Genomic DNA, 22849 nt, shown 5'->3' with positions numbered 1-22849 from the left:
TGTGGCACAGGCCGGTGGCTGCAGCTCTGATTAAACTCCTAAGCCTGAGACTTTCATATGCCGTGGGTGCAGCCCTAAGAAAACAAAAGACAAATAAATAAAAATGCACACACTCAGTTGAACAAATGCTGGTTGTGTGTCAGCAATAAATTTTCCCCAGCTGATGCAGGTGCTCCTTGGGCTGTCCTGAGGTTGCAACAAGATTTTGTTGAGGCATGTGTTCCCAGAGGAGCAATTTTTCATTTGCCTTTCATTGTCCCTATTTACATATGTCCCACAGACTTGGTGCTGGGTTGAGCCCTCTACAAAAAGTCTAACCATTGCTGTGGCTGTGGTATATGCCAGCAGCTGTAGCTCCTATTGGACCCCTAGCCTGGGAACCTCCATATGCCACAAGTGTGGCCCTAAAAAGCAAAGCAAAACAAAACAAAACAAAAAACTTGTCTCCAAAAATGTCTAACCTGCCCAGCAAACCAGAGTTGTGAAGTCAGCCAAAGATGAGTGCTACAAGGCTTTGCCCCCTTACCAGTTTAATCTTTAGCAGATGCGGATCTTGAACTTGGGCTGTGATACTAACAGCTTCCCTTTAGTGAGCTCAGGATCTAGTGAGCTGTAATTATTTCCCACAGACTGTACTGCACCTGTATGTTAACACATTTAATTTTATTTACTTCCCCACTCCCCTAATTCCTTCCTGACCTGATTCCTGTGCATCCCCATTTCTAAAGCTTCCCAGGCCCCCCTCCACCTTTCTTCTTCTTCTTCTTCTTTTTTTTTTTTTTTTTAACTTTTTAGGGCACCTGTAGCATACGGAAGTTCCCAGGCTAGGGGCTGAACTGGAGCTACAGCTGCTGGCCTACGTCACAGCCATAGCAGCACAACATCCAAGCCACATCTGGGAACTACACAAAGCTCACGGCAACACCAGATAATTAACCCACTGAGCGAGGCCAAGGATTGAACCCTTATACTCATAGATACCAGCTAGGTTTGCTACCACCGAGCCACAACAGGAACTCCTCCACCTTTCTTCTCTATTGCCAAAGCCCAGGACACAAGACGCCAGATGGAGACCAAGGTTTCACAAGAAACTGATCTTTACTCAACAAAGTTCTACACAAGTGGAATCTCACGCCACCTTGGCGCTAATCCCCAGCACAGCACGGTAACAAATGGACAGACCCTGGAGCCCACAGGAGGAAGAGGATGAGGGGGAAAGAGGGATAGGGGAAAAAGGGACTGAAGGTTGAGGCCAGTCAGGGTCTGAAGCCCTGGGCAGGGGAAAAGGTTGAGAAGCTGAAACTTCGTTGTGCAAAAATCAACCAAAAATAAGTTAAAAAAATTAAATAGTTTTCTTAATTAAAAAAAAGAAAGAAAGAAAAAAGATAACTAGAACCAGGCTCCCCTTCCCTGAAGGTGGCTGGATCCCCCCATCCTGGGTGGAGAAGGGGTTACCAATCCCACCAGACAGCCAATCTACACACCCCCAAGACCCAGCAGAGGATGCTCCAAAGAACTGGAATTACCAGAAAATTAAATGGTGTTTAATTTTTTTTTTCTTTTTCTTTTCTTTTTTACAAATGGCTTCCAGAGACCTGCTGGAGTTTCACAGTGGGAGAACCAGCTGAGTTTATGGAATGTGCACCAAGTGCCCCTGGGCATAGAGGCAGGGCCTGACCCTGTCTGACAGAAGACACAGGGCTATGATGGGGGTGTGGTCCAGGGCTCCTAAAGGATGGATGGAGAAGGCCCCAGGATGCAGGTATCCAGTCAACTCCCCTCCCCCAAACCGCAAAAGAGTTCCCGAAATAAGTAGAAAGCAGGGAAGAGAAAAAGGAAAACACATTAAGGGGACTGCAGGGCCTGGTTTCAGTTCTGAGGCCAACTGGGAAGTAAACACATCCCTCCCTTTGTAGGGGAGCCTCTCCCACTGTGACCACATCCCCAACCAATCTGAGAAGTTTCCCTAGAATCACTACCCCAGTCTGGTAGGGTCTTGAGACCTCCTGGGAGCTGTGATGACCAGGAAGTCCCAGAGGGGGGTCAGGGGGTACACCACCCTTAGCCTTCAGTTTTCTTCTTGCTAGCAAAGCAAAAGCCTTTGTTCTCTGTCACCACCAATTAAATGCCCCAGCCCTGGCCCTTGTGTTGAAACTTAGGCCTGGAAGAGGGTTCTCAGAAGCAGAGAAACAGACTTGCTCATGGAGGAGGTGGGTGTCAGCAGCTCTGGCTGCCCCCGGCTCTTTTCAGGGGGAAAAATGTCCCAGCCCAGTATCTTCGAAAGTTGCTGGAGCACAGGGGAGGAAGAAAGAGTGACCTCTGGCCAGCCCCGGCCACTTCTGTGGTCCCCACTCTTCCGGCTGGGAAGGTAAAGGAGGGGGACACACTGGCTGAGGCTGCCACAGAGCTGGCAAGAAGTGTGCAGAACAGGTCCAAAGCGTGCACGTGCTGACTGGACAGCCCCAAGGTGGCCGTCCTCTTCCCCCGGCCCCAGGGTCCCAGCGAAGGTCCCGAACCCACCCAGCCCTCCCCAATCACCGCCAATTCCGGCAAAACAGCAGAAGCTTCTTAAACTCTAGATGCAGGTTACACGGAAGGCCTTACGAGTTAACTGAGGGGTTCACTAATTCTACTGTCTCCATGCAGTCGGGGAAATGGTGGGGCGGCTGGCCCAGCCTGGCTGGCTGCAGCGCCCGCACATGCGTGTAGCCACGTGTGTACGTGTGAGATTACGTGTCTCTACAAGGACCCCCTCCCCGCCTGCTTTTTCCCTTGCCTCATCCTAAGCCGGATTTGGTCGGCCGTGTTGATTCTTCCCTCCCACAAGGCATATCCAAGAAGGCTGCCTGAGGTGACCCCAATTAGAGCAAGGGGCCCTGCTGCCAAGAAGTCCCACCCCCCTCCCATTTATAGGATGAGCGTGGAGGCCCCACCCACCTGCCCACCCGCTGACCGGCCTATGGGCCGGCCGCGGCAGGTAGATAGACGGGGAAGGCGTCTGGATTTAGGTCCCACTCACTCCTCCCTAACCCCCCTCGACCAGGGCACAGCAACTTCTGGACGCAGTGCGCTCCCCGGCAACCCCTCTGGCGACGACGCAGACAGAAACCTGTGAGGAGAGGAGGGGGTCAGGGCCTGCGACCCCTTGGCTCCCACCACAGAGCCAGCCCCCTCTGCGCTGGGCTGCCTCACCTGGCAGTCTCGATGCTCGATGCTCGTCTAGACCCCATAGAAGGCAGCTAGCCTCTCCTTAAGCAGCGGCGGAAACTGCTCTGAGAACTGCTGCCAGTTCTCCTCCCCAACTTGGTCTTTGAAGCCGTGGAGGATCTGCAGCGAGGGAGGGGGTGAAGGGCGCCCCAGAGCAGAGCAGGGTGAACTCGGACTCGCCCCACCCTGCCGCCTCCCGAGACTAGGTCAGGACCAAGCCGGGAGCCTCACCTTATAAAACATGTCCCGAAGGTCATCCTTCGGGCTCACCCAGGAGGCTACAGCGTCGCAGAAGAAAATAAAGTCCTGAAACGTGACAGGTCCCATGTGAGGGGCCGTCCAAGCCCAGCCCCAGTGCCTTCCCTCAGAGCCCAGCTGCCCCAACCTGCACAACGCCCCCGGGGTTGACGCCTATCATCATGCAGATGCCTCGGAAGGCTGAGTCCTTCTCCTCGTTGTCCCTGATGTTCCTGAGGGATGTGCACCTGTGAGGATGGTGAGCAGGAGGAATCAGCCAGGGGGCAGGACGTCAGTGGGTGGTGGGCTGGGGTGGGACATGTATCTTTGTGGGGGGCGGGGGCGAAGCAGGAGACCGGGGCATGGTGGGGCGGAGACAGGCATCTAGGGGTGGGCACACACCAAGGCCGGATGAACTGCTGCAGCATGGGTGCCACCTCCTGTGGGCACACGTAGCCCAGGCGGCCGATGGTGATGGCTGGAATGGCAGAGGGACTCGTCAGGCGACCTGCAACCCCGAGCGGCCCAGTACGTGGCGGGGCCTCTGGCACAAGGCACCAGCCCCTGCCCCACGGGCCCCCAAGCCAGGTTCTGTCAGAGTCTCCTCCTCGCCCCACTTTGGTCTCAACCAGTTCTCCCCCAAGGCCAGCATCTTTCTTAGGGCTCCTCCCACAGCTCCATTCCAGGTCTTTCCAGTCACCCTCCCTGGCTCCTTCCTAAGGCCTCTTGTCAACTACCCTCCCAGCCAGAACCCCACCTCTGGGAGGCCAGCAAAGGGGTGGCAATGGCCCAGGCCTGGCGCCCACCTGTGTTTTCCAGCAGCGTCTTGGGCGTGTTGGGCCGGTTAATGATCTCCACCAGGTTGTTGAGGACCATCTGCACATAGGGCTGCATCTCTGCCCCTGGAGGATAGGCCAGTCAGAGCCCACACTGCCCACACCCCACACTGACCCCAGTTACATCCAGATACTGGCCAGCCAATGAGGAAATAAAACCCTCCCTGGCTGATTTGTAGTCCAGGATTCGTGACCAGTCAGAAACGGACCCACACCCTCCAAACACCAGAAACTTCCCTGGAGTCACTGCTTGACACCAGGGTGAGACCACACCACCCACCTCCCTGGGCGGGGAGGGTAGGTAGGGAGCAGGGAAGAGGTCAGAGTCCCCAAACTAACCCTGGTGGACCTTTGTTTTTGTTTTGTTTTGTTTTGTCTTTTCTTTTTTGGCCACCCCGCAGCATATGGAATTCTGGGCCTGGGATCATATCCGAGCCACAGTCACAACCTAAGCCACAGCTGCAGCAATGCCAGATCCTTAACCCACTGTGCTGGGCCAGGATGGAACCTGTGCCCCAGCACTCCCAAGACACAGCCGATCCTGTTGTTCCAAAGCAGGAACTCCCTCAGTGGGCCTTTTAGCTTGGAGGGTAGGGAGGTGGCAAACAGTCCAATAAGTACAGGTCTCCTGTCCCACCTCTTTGGAGAAGACAATTACAGATGGCCTTTCAGAAATTTGCCTCCACCTCCGATGGAAAACACTCAGAGGGGTCCTCTTGTCCCTGGCCAATTAGAACCTCCTGCATGGAGCACAAGGGCTCTAGAGGGAACCTGTCAGAGAGAGCCTGGCCCCTGCCCCCTGGCTGGGAACAAGCCAATGGGGAGAGATAGGGCCTGCCTACCTGTGGGGTACTTACCCATCTGCATGCAGATCTCACCAATGGCCCAGGTGGCATTGTTGCAGACAGAGATGAACTCAGGGTTCAAGTTGGTGCCCAAGATGGGCATAAACTCGGCTGGTGGGGAGAAAAGGGGGCACTGGGGCAGGAGGGCCAGGCAGGGTAAGCTCTTGGAACCAGCGGGGCAGGCCTCATCAGACAGTACGAATACATCCCAGTTCGGTCATGGTCCTCCCAGGTCATCTCTCCATCATTTGAGGCCAGGGCTGGGGTTGTGGGGTAAGGATGAAATGGGTGTCATACCGATACAGGGCTTGACGTGGATGAAGCAGGCTTTGGTGAGGTCTCCCAGGAGGGCGAAGGAGCTCTGCCGGACCTCAGGCATCGAGTCCTGGGGGTCCGAGGAGGGTCAGCATGGCAGGAATCCCCTCCCCACACCCAGCCAGAGTCCCAACTAACCCCTTGATACAGGGCAGTTAAGGGAGCATGTCTCGACCCTGCCACTTGCCAGCACCATGGCTGCAGGCCCCATCTATACACCTGGGACTCGGGAGGCATATGGATGAGAGTGCTTTGCTCAGGGTACCACTACGGGCGGGGGGGGGGGGGGGGGGGCCTGGAACTGCTGCGCATCCTAGTGCACTAGAGGATGGGTCAGAAGTGATTTTAGAGGGGCTTGTGCTTTCACATTTCTTATTTTTCTACTTCAAATTTTTTCTACGTTGTTTGCCTTTTCTTTTCCTTTCTTTCTTTCCTTTTCTGGCTGTACCCTCATGCAGAATATGGAAGTTCTCAGGCCAGGGATCAAATCAAAGCTGCAGCTAAAGCAAAACTGGATCCTTAACCCACTGTGCCATAGCAGGAACTCCCCATTGTTTGTTTTTCAATGAGATTTTACTCATGTCTTTTTTTTCCACTCATGTTTCTCTGAATCACTTTCAAAAATAATTATAAGTTTTTTTTTCTTAACGAGTCTGTTCTCCCTGATGTCCTTGGGACATAACCAAGGCCCTGAGTCTGCTGCCCAAGCAGCCCACAAAGGCTGTTGGGAGACAAGGCGTCCACCCACCTGCATGCACTGAAAAAGCAGTGTCATGATGTTGCTGCGGGCTACCAGCTGCTCCACGTGCCCACCCAGGCCCTCAGCCAGGCCGCTGAGTAGGTCCAGTGCTACGATCATGAAGTCCTTGTCAGGTGCCTCGTACTGCTCAGGGTGCTGGGTGTACATCTAGGCATAGAAGGTGGCAGGGGGATGGGTGAGGGAGGTGGCCCCAGGCTGGGGCAGCAGCGGGAGGTGGGGTGGTGGCAGGATGCTCACCATGGCCTGGGCCAGTGTCTTCTGCACCAGGGTAACGCAGCGTTGGTACACAGGCTCACAATAGGGCAGGAAGCCACTCTGCAGGGCGGTGGCCACTGATGACAGGCACTGGCAGGGAGGAGGGCAGGAAAGGTGAACTCAGGCCAGTGGGACAGGGCCATGGGAGAGGGCCTGGAGTTCACCCACCTCTAGCAGAGGGAAGAGGTCCTTGTCTTCGTCCTTGAGCTCATTCCACTTCTGGATCAGTGGAGGCATCAGCTTCTGGATATATTCCTGGAGAGGGAGCAGAAGTTGGGGCTCCCTGGGTGTGGGCAGTGGACTGGGAACCAGCAGGGCTCCCTGTGACTCTGAGGTACCCATCAACTGAGTGATAGGTCTAGGCTCCTTGCTTTGGCTCGTGGGGTCCTGCAAGGCCTCACCATGCAGCCAGACCTCCAGGCCCTTCTGGTTCACTCCCTTCTCGCCCATCACGAGCATAACCCCCACCAATCCCCTGCCCCAGCGGAGCCTGAGTCAGTGCCTCTTGCTTCCCTTCCCACAGGCCCCTGAGCTCCGCCGGCACAGCACTTACCACGCTGTCTCATAACTGTCTGTCTCCCCCACTAGACTGGGAGCAGGGCGAGGGCAGGGGCCAGGTCTGTCTGTCTGCCTGTCGAGGTCATGGCCACGTTCCTGGCGTGCGACATGGGTCGCCGCCAGGTCACCAGGTGCCAAGGGGCATGGGGGTCAGGAGGAGGGAGCCGCTGTAGGGTCTCACCGGTTGGTTGAGGTGGTGGCCCACAGAGTCGGCCAGGGTGCCGATGGCATCATAGAGGATGAGCAGGTTCTTGTGCTGGTACTTGCCAAAGGCAAAAACGAGGGTGTCCAGGATGTAGCTGAGGTAAGGCACCAGCTCCGTGCAGGCCTCCTCCTCCAGGGTGGCGAAGGCGCTGGAGGCGGGGAGGGGGTTAGTGGGCAGCCACAGGCAGGGCTAGGCCCCGAATAGGGTCACGGAAGGCGCACTCAGGATCAGCCAGTACGAATACTGAGAAATCAGCTCAATGTCAGGGGTCATGAGTATCATCACTTCCCAGAGGGCAGCCGGAGGGGCCAGGGGAGGTGAGGGCTGTGGGGCCAGGGTTGAGGGTCACCTGCAGGCCGCCTCCTGCACCCTCTTGTTGCCGTCCAGGATACGCTTGAGCAGCTCTGTCATCAGAGGCTTGAGATGCATGTCGGGAGGCTGGCTGACCACCCAGTGGGCATAGCGGCTCAGTGTCCAGCAGGCGATGGAGCGGACCAGGGCCTTCTTGTCCGACAGGCACTGGATGAGGTGTGGGATCAGCTCTGGCAGGTAGGGCACCATGCCCTGCATGCAGCCTGCAAGAAGCAGGCAGAGAGGAAAGGCTGAGCCCGAGTGACCAGTCCACATCCACCCTTCTGGGGAGAGAGGATCAGCCCCACCTGACAGAAGGGGAAACTGAGGCTTGGAGGTTAAATAACTAGCTCAGGAGGTGCCATTGTGGCTCAGCAGTAACAAACCCAACTAGTATCCATGAGGATGAGGGTTAAATCCCTAAGGATCTGGCATTGCCACGAGCTGCGGTGTAGGTCACAGAAGTGGTTCAGATCTGGTGGTGTTGTGGCTGTGGCTTAGGCTGGCAGCTGCAGCTCTAATTCAACCCCTAGCCTGGGAACTTCCACATGCTGCAGGTGCAGCCATAAAAAAAAAAAAAAAAAAAACTGCCTCAGAGTCACAGATCAGGGGTGGGGGTGGGGGATGGGACACAGCATCAGGGCAAGGCTTTCTTCTCCCTCAGCTCCACTCCATGCCAGGGCTTGTACTGTTTTTATCTGGTTACTATTTATTCATAGATGGCAGAGGCTGCACAGTGACCTGAGCTTTATGGGCAGCAGCAACCCAGACAGATAGAAGGTACCTTTCTTTTGAAAACTTTCTTGGATGTTTGTGATTTTCCTTTTTCTACTTTTCATTTTCTCTTTCTAAAAAGCTTTAAATATGTCTTTCTTCCTCTATGGTACACAGATAACAGCACACCCCCAAAATCCAAGCCCTGAGTTCTATTTTTACCAGCTTAGGGTCAATTCCTTGAGCTCTTTCCCCATTAAAATGTAGAACACCTCACATAGTCTATTAACATACACACGGAGTTCCCGTTGTGGCTCAGTGGTAACAAACCCGACTAGTATCCATGAGGATGCAGGTTCAATCCCTGGCCCCACTCAGTGGGTTAAGGATTTGGCGTTGCCATGAGCTATGGCATAGGCTGGCAGCTATAACTCTGATTCGACCCCAAGCCTGGGAACTTTCATATGCCAGTGCCTTGTGAACATGAGATACATCACATTTCATATGAAGAAGCATTTCCTTGGAAAATTTTCAAAAGCTCTCCAGGGTGAGGGATCCTGCAGCCCCATCTGTTTGTCAAGGCTGGATGCTGAGGTGGCCACATGTGCCACCTATAACAGATCTGCAAAGCCCTCTGGTAAATTAATGCCATACACCCCATCAGGACAAAGGGAGCCCAAAAGCCATGCCCATACAGCATGTGAAGTTTAAGGAAACACCACCCCGGCACACTTCTGCAGGCCAGCCTCACAGCCAGAGCAGGTCTGAGGCCCAGCTTCAGGGAAGTGGCACAATTCTCTCTGCACCTTAGTTTCCCTGTCTAAACAACCCACCACCTCAGGTGGTGGGGAGCCCACAGGACGAGGCTGCCTGCTATGTACAAGCTCTAATTCCTATTGTTGTCACTGTAATTATGCTCATGACCCCACAGAAATGCCTGTCCATGAGAAGTAAGGAGAAGGCTTGCATTTTGAGGGTCCCTTTCAGGCCCACGAGCTGAGGGGAAGACTCAAATCCAAGAGCTGTCTGGGGTGGGGTGTGCAGGCCTCTGGAGAGTGTGTGGGAATGGCACACCCCCACCCCCAAAGCCCTGCCTGGGCTGGGCCCCCTCTCTCACACCACCTCAAGGATGAGAGGTTGGGCTCAGCCAGGCTGGCAGGTCACTTACCCTCGGCAATGGCACCCAGCACCAGGATGCCTGACTCCTTGACCACCCACTCGGGATGGAAGAGGAGACCCTTGAGCAGGGGCAGCAGGTGGGGCAGCAGTTCCTCCCGGAAGACGTTGGCCAGAACGTCCAGCGCAGCTGCTGAGCACTTCCCTGAGGCAGGAGGGGAAATTGGGGGGACAGGCCAAGGCAGGCACATAGGGCAGGCCACCAGCCCTCCTCTTTATACCCCCTGGGATCAGAGATCAATGATTACAATCTTCATGATTAGCTCTGCCTTAGTTTCTAGTCACCTCCTGAGAGAGACCCCAGGGCTGGCTGGCCTCTACCTCCCCCTTCTCACCCCAGGCCAGGCCACTCACTCAGATTCCAGTCGGACAGAGCATCGTCATCATCGTCATCCTCTGCGTCCTCAGAGCCATCAGGCCTCTCAGCCTCATGGGGCAGTGTCACTGTGCGTGACTTGTGGAAACGTGGCTTGATGTCCTGCTCGCTGTCGGGGACTGCTTCATCCTCCTCCACGTCCCCCTGCAGAGCCAGGCAGATCGCTAGGTGCCACAGAGGTCTCCAACCCCAGCCCCCCAGCCTGCTGGTCAGCCCTAACGAACCTTGAGCAGGATGATGTCGATTTCCGAGTACTTCATCCCATTTACCAGGATGGGGATCAACCTGTTGGGAGAGAAAGCGGTTAATCTGGAGGCAGGGACCCCAGAGGGACTCAGCCTGGGGAAGAGAGAAGCAAAGGTGTGGGCAGGAGGTCAGGGGGCCAGGAGCAGACTGATCATGCTAACTCTGCTTGTCCTGCATCTATTCATTGCCCTCAGTGGGTGCTATGCCAACGGAGTCTCAGCCACTGTGACTGGGTCAGAGCTGATACTGCTCCTACCTCCAAAGGAAGACTCTTGACCCAGACCCGTGGGCCACTCAGTGATTTCCAGACTCCTGAATACAGCGAGGTTGGAATAGTGCCTGACCCCTAGCATGCCATAACACAAGGACATGTGGCCCCATCACCAGATACTTCTCTGGGTTGGGGCCCGGATAGAGAAGCAAACAGGCAGGGCAGCCCACCCTCTCAGCTGGAGCCCAGGCACCTCAGGATTGGAAAATTTTTTTTCTTTTTAGGGCCACACCCGGGGCATATGGAAGTTCTCAGGTTAGGGGTCGAATTGGAGATGCTGCCGCCAGCTTATGCCACAGCCAGAGCCACGCTGGATCTGAGCCACATCTACATCCTATGACACAGCTTGCAGCAATGCTAGATCCTTAACCCAGTGAGTGAGGCCAGGGATCAAACCTGTATCCTCGTGGAAGACTAGACTGGGTTCTTAACCCACTGAGCCACAATGGAAATTCTGGGATCAGAGATTTTGATTAGAGCCTTCACTGACAAGCGATCCAAGTTGGTTAAGGAGGATCAGCCCTAGGACTTTTGTTGGAGATACTGAGAGAGAATTTTTTTGGCCACGCCCACAGCATGTGGAAGTTTTTATCCAGGGATTGAACCCATGCCACAGCAGCGACACGATCTACTGCAATGACAATGCTGGATCCTTAACCCACTGCACCACAAAAGAACTCCAAAAGACAATTTCTTTACTCCGAGGTTCTAAACTGGAACACTGTAGATCACAACACTACCATGATGTAGGGAAAGTTGTGCCTAAGAAAAAAGTGACACAAGGAAGTAGATCTGAGACTTAGATGCCTTTCACATCTTTTTGAGCACCTGGATCCAGCTATGCCTAAAGCCTCTGTTGACTTTTTCATTTTTTCCACACATATCTTGACCTAATTTTAAGTTATACTTATCATTTGCAAAATCAACATACAAAGGCATAAAAGTAAACTGAGATGGAAGATGTGGACTGCAGCTAGCACGGGAGCTAGCCAGAAGGGAAGGCAGAGCCAGAGCAAAGGATGGAGGCTAGGGCTGGGACAGAGGGCAGAGGCAGCACTCACTGGACCAGGTGGGAGGCCAGGACTTCCTTGCAGATGGGCTGCTCAGCCAGCGTCAGCCAGAACTCGCAGGCCTCAAGGGCCACGTTCTCATCGTGGTCCTGGGTCCTCTGCAGCATGTACTGGGGTGGGGTAGGAGAAAGGCTAAGGGCTGGCCCATCTAAGGGTGGCTCCTTGCCTGCCTCTCACCCTGCACTACCTACTTGGGCTGGCCCTGGACCTGCACACCTGGATAATGCTGTGCATGTGGGGGATGAGCCTGTCGATCCGCACTTCCAGCAGCATCACCAGCGCCCGGCACACGTTCTTCCGCACCTCGGGGTCATCGTCCACAGCCAAGGCGAACAAATGCTGCGGGGAAGCCTGGGTCAGCTGCAGCTGGGCCCCTGGCCCTCCCCCTGTTCACCCCCAGCCCAGTGGCCCACCTCGATGAAAGTGTCGATGTTGTCCATCAGTGCCTGGGCCCGGTCCATTATGAACTGATTCACACAGGCAATGGCATGGGACCTGGCAGGGAGCAGGCACGCAGGTCACCCCTAACCCCACCTGTCCCACCTGCTCCAGACCCCCTGCAGGCCCATGGGGAGCCGCACCCACCGGATCTTGGGGCTGCAGTGCTTAAAGAACTGTAGGAACTTGGGGATCATGATGTTGAGCGGCCTGTTGAGGGCATCGCTGTCTAGAAGTTCAGATGAGTCTTCGCAGATCTTCTGCAGGGCTCCAAAGGCTCCCTGAGTGGAGGCGAACTGTCAAATGGGCGTGGGTCCTGGTCCAGCCCCAGCTCCCGCTTAAAGAGGCCATGGCTTGTTGCTTACCTCACATGTGTTGTAATCCTCCGAGTTGAGTAGGTTGCACAGCTGGGGCAACAGCTCAGGCCACATCTGCAGCTCACCCTTGGAAGCGATGGTGGTGATGAGAATGCCTGGGGCGGCCAGGAAAGGATGCTGCCTCAGGCTGGGTTCAGGCCTGTCTGGCATCCTGGCCCTCCCTGCTGCACCCTCACCCTGCACATTTTCTGTATACTACCCCCTAGAAGCTCTATGCACCCTTTTTGAGGTCCTTTGAGCCCTAATGTGAGCCTGCTCTGTTTCAAGCCCTAGGATGCAGCACAAAACTAAACACAAAATCCCTACTCACAGGAGCTGTCTAGTGACGGAGACTGGGAGGTAAAGATAAATCAGCAAAAGACCTGGGAGGCTAGATGCCAAGAGCTACGGGAGGAAATAAAGCAGAGAAAATGGTTTGTAAGGGCTGAAGGTGAGGGTAACAAATTTGAACTGGGTGGCTAGAGAAGACCTTACCAGGTGACACCTTGATAACTGGGCAAAGACCTGAGAAGGTGAGGGAGAAGCCATCCAGGTCCCTGGGAAAAGAGCATCACAGGCAGAGGGACCGGTAGGTACAAAGGCCCAGTCAGGGGCAGCAGCAGGCCTGAGATATGCAAAGATGGGTAAAGAGCCAGTGGGGCTGAGCAAAGAGAATGAAGGGTGGGGGTGAGGGCTGGGAGGTGGATGAGGCAGGTCATATAGGGGTGCAGTGGCCTCAGAGAGGATTTGTCCTGCTTATTAGAAACCCAAGTGTGGAGTTCCCATCATGGCACACTGGTTAATGAACCTGACTAGGAACCATGAGGTTGCGGGTTCGATCCCTAGCCTCGCTCAGTGAGTTAAGGATGTGAGCTGTGGTGTAGGTTGCAGACGTGGCTCGGATCTGGTGTTGCTATGGCTCTGGCGTAGGGCAATGGCTACAGCTCTGATTAGACCCCTGGCCTGGGAACCTCCATGTGCCACAGGTGCGGCCCTGGGGAAAAAAAAAAAAAGACAGAAAAAAAAGAAACCCGAGTGTGAACTGCAGTAGGCAGGCATCAGAAGGGGAAGGGCAAGGACTGTGGAGGAGTCTGGCAGCTGAGCTGAATGTGGGTGATGTCAGTGCAGAGATGGTATTTAAAGCCAAAAGGTGGCAGTGTTTCACAGGGGTTAAGCTGTCACAAGGCAACATGCCAGATGACCCTGGTTCACATGTCTGCTGGGAAAGATGTTCCCTGTAGTGGTAGACTGTGAGTAGAGTCCCCATCCCACCCATCTGTGTGACCGTGGCCACATCACCTAAGCTCTCTATGTCTCAGGGTGGGTAAAGAACACCAGCCTCCTAGGGCAACTGGGATGCTTCAAGGATTTAACTCAAGAGCACAACCTGGCACTTAGAATGAGCTTGGTAAATCCAGATCCTTCTGCTGGCCTCAGAGGGAGCTAAGGATCACTTTGAACAAAGACAGCAGGCCTCAAGATTCAGCACTTCCAGTAGGTCCAGTAACTAGTTCAAATTTAATACTATATTTGTTTCTTTTGTTTTTGGCTACACCCACAACTTGCAGAAATTGTGGGGCCAGGGATCAAACCTGTACAACAACAGCAACTCAAGCCACTGCAGTGACAACACCAGATCCTTGACCCACTGTGCCACATGGGAACTCCCTGTTTTTCTGTTTTTATTGCATTTATTTTATTTTGGGGGGCCATCCTACAGCGTATGGAGTTCTCGGACCAGGGATCAGATCTGAGCCACAGTTGTGACCTACACCACAGCTATGGCAATGCCAGATCCTTAACCCAGTGTGCCCGGCCAGAGGTTGAACCCGTATCCCAGTGCTCCAGAGACACTCTTGATCCTGTTGCACCACAGGGGGAACTCCTAAAGTAATTTTTAAAAGTTGATACACGATCCAGCGTTGCCGTGAGCTGTGGTGTAGGTTGCAGACGCGGCTCGGATCCAGCGTTGCTGTGGCTCTGGCGTAGGCCAGTGGCTACAGCTCCGATTCGACCCCTAGCCTGGGAACCTCCATATGCCGCGGGAGCGGCCCAAAGAGATAGCAAAAAGACAAAAAAATAAATAAATAAATAAAAGTTGAGACCGATTGGAGTTCCCATCGTGGCTCAGTGGTTAACAAATCCAAATAGGAACCATGAGGTTGCGGGTTCGATCCCTGGCCTTGCTCAGTGGGTTAAGGATCCGGCGTTGCCGTGAGCTGTGGTGTAGGCTGCAGATGTGGCTTGGATCCCACGTTGCTGTGGTTCTGGTGTAGGCTGGCAGCTACAGCTCCTATTTGACCCCCAGCCTGGGAACCTCCATATGCCGCCGGAGCAGCCCAAGAAATGGCAAAAAGACAAAAAAAAAAAAAGTTGATACAGATTTAGGAGCTCCCTTCATGGCTCAGTGGCTAAGGAACCCAACAAGGGTCCATGAGGTTACGGATTCAATCCCTGGCCTCCCTCAGTAGGTTAAGGATTCAGCATTGCTGTGAGCTATGGTGTAGGTCACAGATGCGGCTCAGATCTGGCATTGCTGTGGCTGTGGTGTAGGCTGGCAGCTGAAGCTCCAGTTCAACCCCTAGCCCGGGAATTTCCATATGCCACGGGACAGCCCTAAAAGCAAAAAAAAAAAAAAAAAAAAAAAAAAGTTGACCTACATTTAAATCTAAAAAGAATACGTCAGTTATACATCAATTATAACTTAATAAAACTTGGCAGTGGAAGGGGGGCAGTAAACTTAGGAGAGTTCCTGCTATGCACTAAGAATCCAACTGCAGATACCAGCGTGGCTCAGTGGTTAACAAACAAACCCAACTAGCATCCATGAGGATGAAGGTTTGATATCTGGCCTCACTCAGTGGGTTAAGGAACTGGCATTGCCGTGAGCTGTAGTGTAGGTCGTGGATGCGGCTTGGATCCCAAGTTGCTGTGGCTGTGGTATAGGCTGGTGGCTACAGCTCCAATTGGACCCCTAGCCTGGGAACCTCCATATGCCGAGGGTTCAGTCCTAAAAAAAGACAAAAGATAAGAATCCAACTGCAGACTGCAGCATCTTGGGTCAGTGTAGCTGTGGCAAAAGTCACAGCTGGGGCTCAGACTCAATCCCTAGCCCGGGAACCTCCACATGCCACAAGTGTGGCCATTTACAAAAAAAAAAAAAAAAAAAAAAAAAAAAGTAAGCTGGGAACAAATGGCAGGGTTGGTGTTATCAGTAGTGAAAAGGCTTAAGGTAAAATTGCTTGAAAATCCTCAGTCATCCTTCCATAACTTCCCAGGCAGCCTTCCAGCTCCAATGCAGACCTCACGCAAGTTTCACCTAAATTATTATTGGTGAGAGTTCACAGGGAGCCCTCATATTTTAATCTGCTACATCCTCAGGACCTAACACAAAACTCTGGACATTGAGGGACTGCCTCAGAAATAAGAACAGCTGTTTCAGGAGGGCATGGTTTGGAGCACAGACCTGACCTAGTCACTTCTGAGCGCTGCTACTTACCAGGCAAATCCCCTAACATCTATGTGCCTCAGTTTCCTCATTTGGAAAATGGCAAAAGTAACAGTGCTATCCATCCAGGGTGCTGGAACATTCAGTTAATCAATATCCTTAATAAGCTTCCTGGCCAAGAGCATAGCGCAGGGCATCATCACAAGCTGACTCCCACTGTGCCCTCTCACCTATGGTGGCACGGATGAGCGAGGAGGCATCGCCAATGTTGTTGAGACACTCCTGTTTGATGAAGTCGGCCACAGGTGGTGGAAAGCTCTGGTAATGCGCCTTCACATTGTTCTTTAGGATGAGGCCACTGAGAGAGCGAGTTGGCTCATCTGGGGGAAGAGAGCTGAGGCTCAGGGGACCACAGGGCAGGAAGTGGGGTCCAGCTTGTATGGAGGGGCACCGAGGGCGTACCTTCTGACTTAAGTCTGGTCAGGACGAATATCAGGTAGTTGTTGAAGTCAGGAAACTGGTTCAGTTGTTTGAGTTTCTGCTAGGTTGTTAAGGGACTTAGGAGACAGGGGCCTTCCCCAGGTGAGGCTGTCTTGTCACCACGTAGCTGGTACTACCTACAAGGACTAGGCAGCCAGATCCTGGGACCCCCAACCCCACCTGTCAACTTCCATGCCTAGAATAACACAGCATTTCAGGCACATGAGATTCATACAGGGGGTGGATAGGCATGCCTGAACTTCCCAATCCTCAAGATATGGTCAGAGCAGGAGAAGGATGACAAACCTCACCTCTATTTGAAGAAAAGAGAACTCACATTTTCAAGTGAAGCTTGCTAATGGTTTAAGTAATTCACAAGTTTAACTTACAGTATTTTAAACAGCCAACTGAAAAAAAGGAAATTTTTTCAGCCAAACTAAAGCTGAAAGCCGGGTACCATCTAAAAGTGTCCCCCTTCTCCTGCAGGGCCACATTCCCTCTAGGAGTGGGAGCCAAGAATTCTAATTCTCAATTCTCTGCCAAGGCCTGCTTCTGTCAGAGCAGAGTCTGGGAACTAGAGAGTAAGTCCCTTCCTCTCTGGGCTTCAGGAGCTGCACATGTCTACCCGGTCCCCCCAGACCCGGAAGGAAGTAAGGATACATCCTGCACGATGCGCTGTGTGGCTGTGTTGGGCGACTGCGAGTCTTTGAGCAGCTGCAGGACCTGCTGCAGGCCCTGCTCGTCTGGCTGCCAGTCCATGGCGCAAAGCGAACTGCGGGGGTAGGGGCCTGGATCAGCGCTGGATCCCGGGGACTCCGTGTGAGTCCCAGGCTGAGCCTCCGCTGAGGTGGAGGTGGTGGTGGTGGTGGTGGCGGCGGCGGCTGCGGCAGCAGGACGGGAGCGTCCTCGGCGGACAGGCGGAGGCCGCCGATCCACACCCGCCCAAGTGTGGGGTCCCCGCCAGCTGCGCCATCCACGGCCGCGCAGTCGCGGGCTCGGGACCGCGGGTGGGGGTATGTGGAAGCGGGCCACGCGAGGCGGTGGGACCCGGTGAATCCTCATAGCACCCAACGCTGGGCCTTCGTCCCACCGCGGCCCATGCCGCCGCCCCACGCTGCGCGCCCTAAGGCTTCCCCTTCCCTCGAAGCTGCTAGGCTAGGGCCCAGCCACCTCCCCATCCAGGGGCCCTGCCCCAGAACACGATAGCGCCCCAGCCCCCGTGGTCTCTCTGGTGCCGGCACGCTGTCCAGTGATTCCCCTTAATCAGACCTGAAGCAGTCCCCAGACAGGTCCCTCAAAGCTTCTCCGAACTGAGAGCTGGCCAAGCCTGCCTATCCAGCGACAAAAGCCCCCTGTACGGATCCCTGTCTCTTCCCCATCAGGTCCGGCCAAGCCTCCCGCCACACTGCTCCAATCTCCCCGCCCCAGCCAGCACTAACTCCAGCTAATCAACACCGCGGCTTCCCCCAATCAAGTTGGACCAAGCTCCCCACCACCTCAAGCCGGAAACCTCCTCCGACTGATGCCTGTAGCTCCCCCAAATCAAACCTGGCTGAACACCCTCAAGTGCATTTCCCCCAACAGATCCCAGCTACGCCTCGCAGTGAGACCCAGCAAAACCCTCTAGGCCGAAGTCTGATGCCCCTTCCTATCAGGGGCCTAAAAGCCCCCCCCCCAACTTTTCAACGCGGCCTCTCCCAATCAGACCCAACCAAGCCCCGCCGAAACAGTCCCCCACACACCCGATCCTCGAGACGTGCCCCAATCAGGCCCTAAGCAGTACCCAAATGCTTCCCCCAATCAGAGCCCCTCCAGCCCGACCCCACCCGTCCAACTGGCCCGATTCTCGTGGCACCGGGACCTGGCCCGGCTCCGAGGCCCCACCCCTAAGCCCCGTTCGGTACCCCCCTCCCCCGCCCCGGCCCATTCTCGCTGCCTCGCCAATCGGGCCCAACTGGGTTCTCGGCCTTTCTCGGTCAGGCGCGGCCCCGACGTCCGGGCCGCGCGCAGCGCAGGCCCGGAACCCGGCGGGGGTCGACGCAAGCCAGGGCCGAGCTGTCTGGGATTCGAGTAAGGCCCACTTACCGTGCCTCAGGCGGCAGCAGCGAGGCCTTAAGCTGCGGCTTCTCCAGAGACTCGCGCGGAAGGAGAGAGCCAAAGAGAGGGAATATTAAAAAAAAAAAAAAAAAAAAAAAAGAAAAAAGAAAAAAAAAAAGAAAATCGCGGCCGTATATGAACCGCGACGGCTTCCGTACGCCGTTCAAACTGGTCTGCAAGAGCCAATCCGGAGAAGCAGCGATCGCACGTGGCCTGGCCCCGGAGAGACTCGGGGCCCGGCAAGGCCGGGTCACGTGACCAAAGAGTTGGCGGCTCTCTTGGCCTCTCTGGCCAGCGGGTCCTCCCACCGTCTCGTTTTCTCAGCTTGTCTCATGCTGGCCTGACAAGAGCTCCTTGCTGGAACCAGGAGTTTGGTGGTGCGAGGGACTTTCTGGTCTATGATGGACCTGGGAATCCCTCAGAGCCACTTGCGCCTTTGTGACCCTCCTCTAAGAACTGAACTCTGCCTCCCTCCCCCCATCCAGAGGGTACTTAGAAGGAGTACAGTATACCCGTGCAAGGAAAGAGCTGAGGGGACTGAGCCTGGGATGGACTTTATACCCCAGAGACAAAGGAAGGAAAGCCAGACAAAGGGAGAGCCTGAGATGAGCTGGGTTTCTAAAGATGCCTCTGCCATATTTGCATTATTCATTTTCTAGTACTGTTTGACAATTTTTAAAAGGATTAAAAAAAAAAAGAGGGTATTAAAAAATGAATAAATGCTAGAGCAAAAAGCCCAACTCCCTTCTCTACCTGAAGCTGAATGATGTGGAACAGCTCAGAAAATTTAGGTAGGGGAAAGAAGATGAAGAAAGGCATTTTCGTGATTCTTGCGCCTTCTGAGGACAAAGTAGGGCACCTCTTTTCTTGAGAGCGGAGCGGAGTAGGGAGGAGCTGGAGCGTCCCGGTTCCGGCCCCCTATCCCCGGACCCTGCTGACTAAAGGGTGGGAGACCGTCTGCCACTCGGAGCTTTAGCGTCCCCACATGTCAAATGGGTATAGAAATAGCCGAGTTATAGATAATCCAAATCAAGCATTACCAGGTTTGTGGTAAATTGTTTTTCAAAAACGTGACTGTTATTCTGCGAGGCTCAAGGCCGCCCTTTTAGTGTTTTCGGCCCCTCCCTAAACCAATATTTACAGAATCAACTAGGGTTCTAATCCTAAACGACAACCCTGCCCTGCCTTGAGGGACGTTTTGTCCTCGGAAGAGGCACAGGTCAATTCTAGAACCAGACTGGAGGAGAGGGACCGTTTTCTCAGTCCACTAGCCTTCGTAAAAGTCAGTCCCAGCCCCATTCATTCATGAAAAATAGGTACCTAAGGCCTCTCTTGCCGAATACTCGGACCACCAGGGCTTAAGAAGGGTCCGCTGGCGCCAAATTCCGCTCCAACAATCGGGATGCCTAAAGGAGTAGGCTGGGATCCCACCTCAGCCGGCTCCGCTGGACATAGGCCTGTCCGGAGAGACACGTGCAGAAAGACGCCTTCTGCGCATGCGCAATAGCCTTCCCCTGCGCACCCCGAGGACCTAGAACTACAAATCCCACCCTGCTGCGCGTGTCGCGAAGCTTACGACTCCGCCTGAGACTAGAATTTGGTAGATAGGGAACCCCCCCGGAGAGTTGGGTGTTGAGCAGAAGGGGGAAGGAGGTTCGTGGGCTGAGACCGGATCTGGAGAATCAGGAGAGGTGCGAACAGAGGAGCTTTCAGCTCAGGGCTGGGGGCTGCCTCAAATAAGGGTCAGGTGGGGAGGGAGTTAGAGATGCAGGAGGGAATTTAATTCTCACTCCCTACTTTTGATAAGTTTCCAGCGGCCCTGCGCAAGCTTCGGGGGAGAGAGGAGTCGCGGCAGAATAATATGACCCCAGCCGCCTGTGTGGTCCACAGTATTCGACCTCATATGATCACGGGTCTTCTTCCTCTCCCCAGACAATGGATTTCAGTACTGAATCGAAAATAAAAAAAATAAAAAATAAAAAAATTTCCCCCTATTTAAGCATACACTGGTCAGTTCACAAATGATATTCTCACAATAGCCCTGTGCAAGGTAAACTTACTTTAATTCACTAAAAGTGCTTACTGCAAAAAGGAAACTTAAGGACTGTATGCCCAACTGTGAATCATGAATCTGAAATGGGAAACAAGCATCTCTCAGTTTACAACCTCCCTGCCTGAGCATCTCATCACACTACAGCTTTGTTTCAAGGTATTTCTCAAACACAGCCCCCAAACACAATCCAAGTGCTTCACCTAGGGAAGCAATCAATAACAGTAGTTTTAAATGTCAGGGTTAATACTGACTATATGAACATTGCCCTTACTTTAGAACTTGACTCTAGAGATGTTTCAGTATTTTATCCCTATTTATAGATAAAGAACCTGAATCACAGAAAGGCTGAATGACTTACCCAAAATCACACAGCTAATAGGCACCAGAATAGTTTGATGCCAGGGCTGTGTGACTCACCAAAACCTGATTCTGATTCCCCTCCATCTTCAGACTTTCCCCAGGTCAGGGCAGGTGAGCTCAGTAAAGGGAGGTGCTGGAACTCCATCAGCTCCTCCTGCCTCCTGACACTCCAGAACAGAGGCTGAACTGCTGCAGGGGCGACCTACTTCTCCCACTTATGTTTCTTTTTAAAGATCCAGCGGATGTCAGGGCTTTGAAGAAGGCAGTAGAGGTTGCTCTGTTGGCTTCCTATGTCCCCTCCCTCCACATTGCATCCCCAAGGCTAAAGTCACACCTGGGCCAGCTTGGCATCTTCAAAGTTGGAGAGAGACCTTTGAGCTAATATGGAAAATAAACCAGACAAGCCTTACTGTGTGTTAGCAGGGAGAGATGGGTATGTCACCTGTCCCAAAGCCTGTTTGCTCACTCTTCAAGCCAGGCATGGCTTCAGCTCAGGGTATTTGCACCTGCTATTCCTTTAGCCTGGAACACTCCTGCAAGGACCAACTTCACTGCCTGCCCCACCTCCTTCAGGTCTTGAAACAAATGTCACCTTCTCAGGGAGGCCATCCCTGACCAACTTAAAGTTGCCATCTCTCCCAGTCTTATCTAGGTCCCCCTTTCCTATATCCCCTATAATATATAACCATGTGATTATATTGTTTCTTGTCTGTCACCCCCCCACCCCCCATCCAGAATTGTTAGCTCCACTTGGACAGTTTTGTCTGCCTTGGTGCTCATAGGAATGCCCATACCCCACGGGCTGAATCTGGCAGTGTGAGGCTAGGCAGGTGCTATTACAGCCTTCCTCCCTTGCCTCCGCAGATTCCAGGCACGTGATGACCACTGTGACTCTCCAAATCACGATGCTCCCCTGATAGAAGAGGGATGGGAACCTGGCTGTGGGATGGGCAGGAATCCTGAGCTGCTCAATATTTGTGCCTGGAAACACCTGAGATGGGCCCATGGCTGGGGGACCTAAGGCTTCCTTTAGGACACCCTGTCCCCTGATATATCAAATGTAATGTCCTGCAAGGTGGAGAGTGGAACAAGAAAGCCCATTTGTATTGCCCCCCCTTTGGGGGGAGGGGCATGCCCACAGCATCCAAAAGTTCCCAGGCCAGGGGCCAAACCTGAGCCACAGCAGTAACCCAATCAACCGCAGTACAATGCGGAGTGCCTAACCACTAGGCGACCAGGGAACTCCTTAGATTTTCTCCTATATACAATTGGGCAAGGCCAAACCCAGCTTCCCAGGAAGGACTACAAGTAGCTGGCAGGACAGAATACCCCACTGGAATCCAGATCCTAGTTCCTCTACAACCAACACTCCATCACCTCCCCTTACTCCATCATGGCCTGGCCTCCCACATCTCCCAGGTTCTGCCCACACCCCTTCAGCCAGAGGGATCCTGGTAAGATATAAAAACATATCATGTTGCTCCTTAAATCACAACCCCCAAAGGTTTCTTTCTACTTAAATCCCAAATTCTCACCTTGGCACACAAGGTTCTGCATAAAATCCATGTATGCTCTTCACTCAGCCAGCTCCACAGCCAGGCACTCTCCGTCTTTACACTGGCTGTTCACTACACCTGGGACAGGTTTCAACCTCCCTCAGTACTATGATCAGATGTCAGCTAAAATAGACCTCTGCCTGAAGCCTCTATCCTGTCTGGACCTCTTTGCAGTCACCTCCCGAAATGGCTTCTCCAGAGTTCCTGTCGTGGCTCAGTGGTTATCAAACCCCACTAGCATCCGTGAGGACACGGGTTCGATCCCTGGCCTTGCTCAGTGGGTTAAGGATCCGGCGTTGCCATGAGCTGTGGTGCAGGTCAAAGACGAGGCTCAGATCCTGCATTGCTATGCCTGTGATATTGGCCAGTGGCTACAGCTCCGATTGGACCCCTAGCCTGGGGAACTACATATGCCGATAAAGACAAAAAGACGGAGAAAAAAAAAAAAAAAAAAAAAAAAAAAAGGCTTCTCCTTTTTGTCTGTGTCTGTTTCCTTCCACAAGGGCAGGGAGCATGCATGATCTGTTTTGTTCATTGCAGCGGCCGTAAAGCCCAGACAAACCCAGGCTCTTGCTGTATAGCACAGGGAACTATGTCCTATCACTTGTGATGGAACATGATGGAAAATAATGTGAGAAA

At 53.6% G+C, this 22849-nt stretch overlaps 1 protein-coding gene across 5 annotated transcripts; it reads right to left on the bottom strand.

The window, feature by feature from the left end:
• On the bottom strand, positions 1080 to 22067 carry TNPO2 (transportin 2). 5 transcript variants are annotated; one of them, XM_021083729.1, is made up of 25 exons: positions 18230 to 22067; positions 16805 to 16916; positions 16127 to 16202; positions 15895 to 16044; positions 12226 to 12332; positions 12008 to 12141; positions 11836 to 11917; positions 11639 to 11761; positions 11414 to 11532; positions 10060 to 10120; positions 9814 to 9979; positions 9452 to 9604; positions 7568 to 7793; positions 7195 to 7366; positions 6624 to 6710; positions 6438 to 6545; positions 6189 to 6347; positions 5423 to 5510; positions 5138 to 5236; positions 4251 to 4346; positions 3847 to 3922; positions 3593 to 3692; positions 3439 to 3513; positions 3193 to 3327; positions 1080 to 3109 (listed from the first exon to the last, which is right to left on the bottom strand). In XM_021083729.1, exons 2-24 carry the CDS (start codon positions 16901 to 16903, stop codon positions 3220 to 3222), a joined length of 2664 nt encoding a protein of 887 aa, XP_020939388.1. In that variant the 5' UTR covers positions 16904 to 16916; positions 18230 to 22067; the 3' UTR covers positions 1080 to 3109; positions 3193 to 3219. The 5 variants fall into 5 exon arrangements, with proteins under 5 accessions (XP_020939388.1, XP_013846052.1, XP_003123364.2 ...); XM_003123316.5 differs by having other exon boundaries at positions 1523 to 3109; positions 3847 to 3952; positions 18230 to 19741; XM_013990602.2 differs by lacking the exon at positions 18230 to 22067 and adding an exon at positions 17887 to 18156 and having other exon boundaries at positions 1523 to 3109; positions 3847 to 3952.

This window comes from Sus scrofa, chromosome 2 (assembly GCF_000003025.6).
Source record: "Sus scrofa isolate TJ Tabasco breed Duroc chromosome 2, Sscrofa11.1, whole genome shotgun sequence".
Taxonomy (NCBI): Eukaryota; Metazoa; Chordata; class Mammalia; order Artiodactyla; family Suidae; genus Sus; species Sus scrofa.
This window is presented reverse-complemented; position numbering and strand designations above follow the sequence as displayed.

Excerpts from the sequence above, each read along its gene's own strand:
- TNPO2 (XM_013990598.2), bottom strand. The coding sequence starts at position 17,206 with ATGAGGATTCACCGGGTCCCACCGCCTCGCGTGGCCCGCTTCCACATA. Across the intron at positions 9,605-9,813 it reads TCTGTCCGACTGGAATCTGA|GGAAGTGCTCAGCAGCTGCG; the intron begins GTGAGTGGCCTG and ends CTCCTGCCTCAG. Across the intron at positions 5,511-6,188 it reads TGCTTTTTCAGTGCATGCAG|GACTCGATGCCTGAGGTCCG; the intron begins GTGGGTGGACGC and ends TCGGACCCCCAG.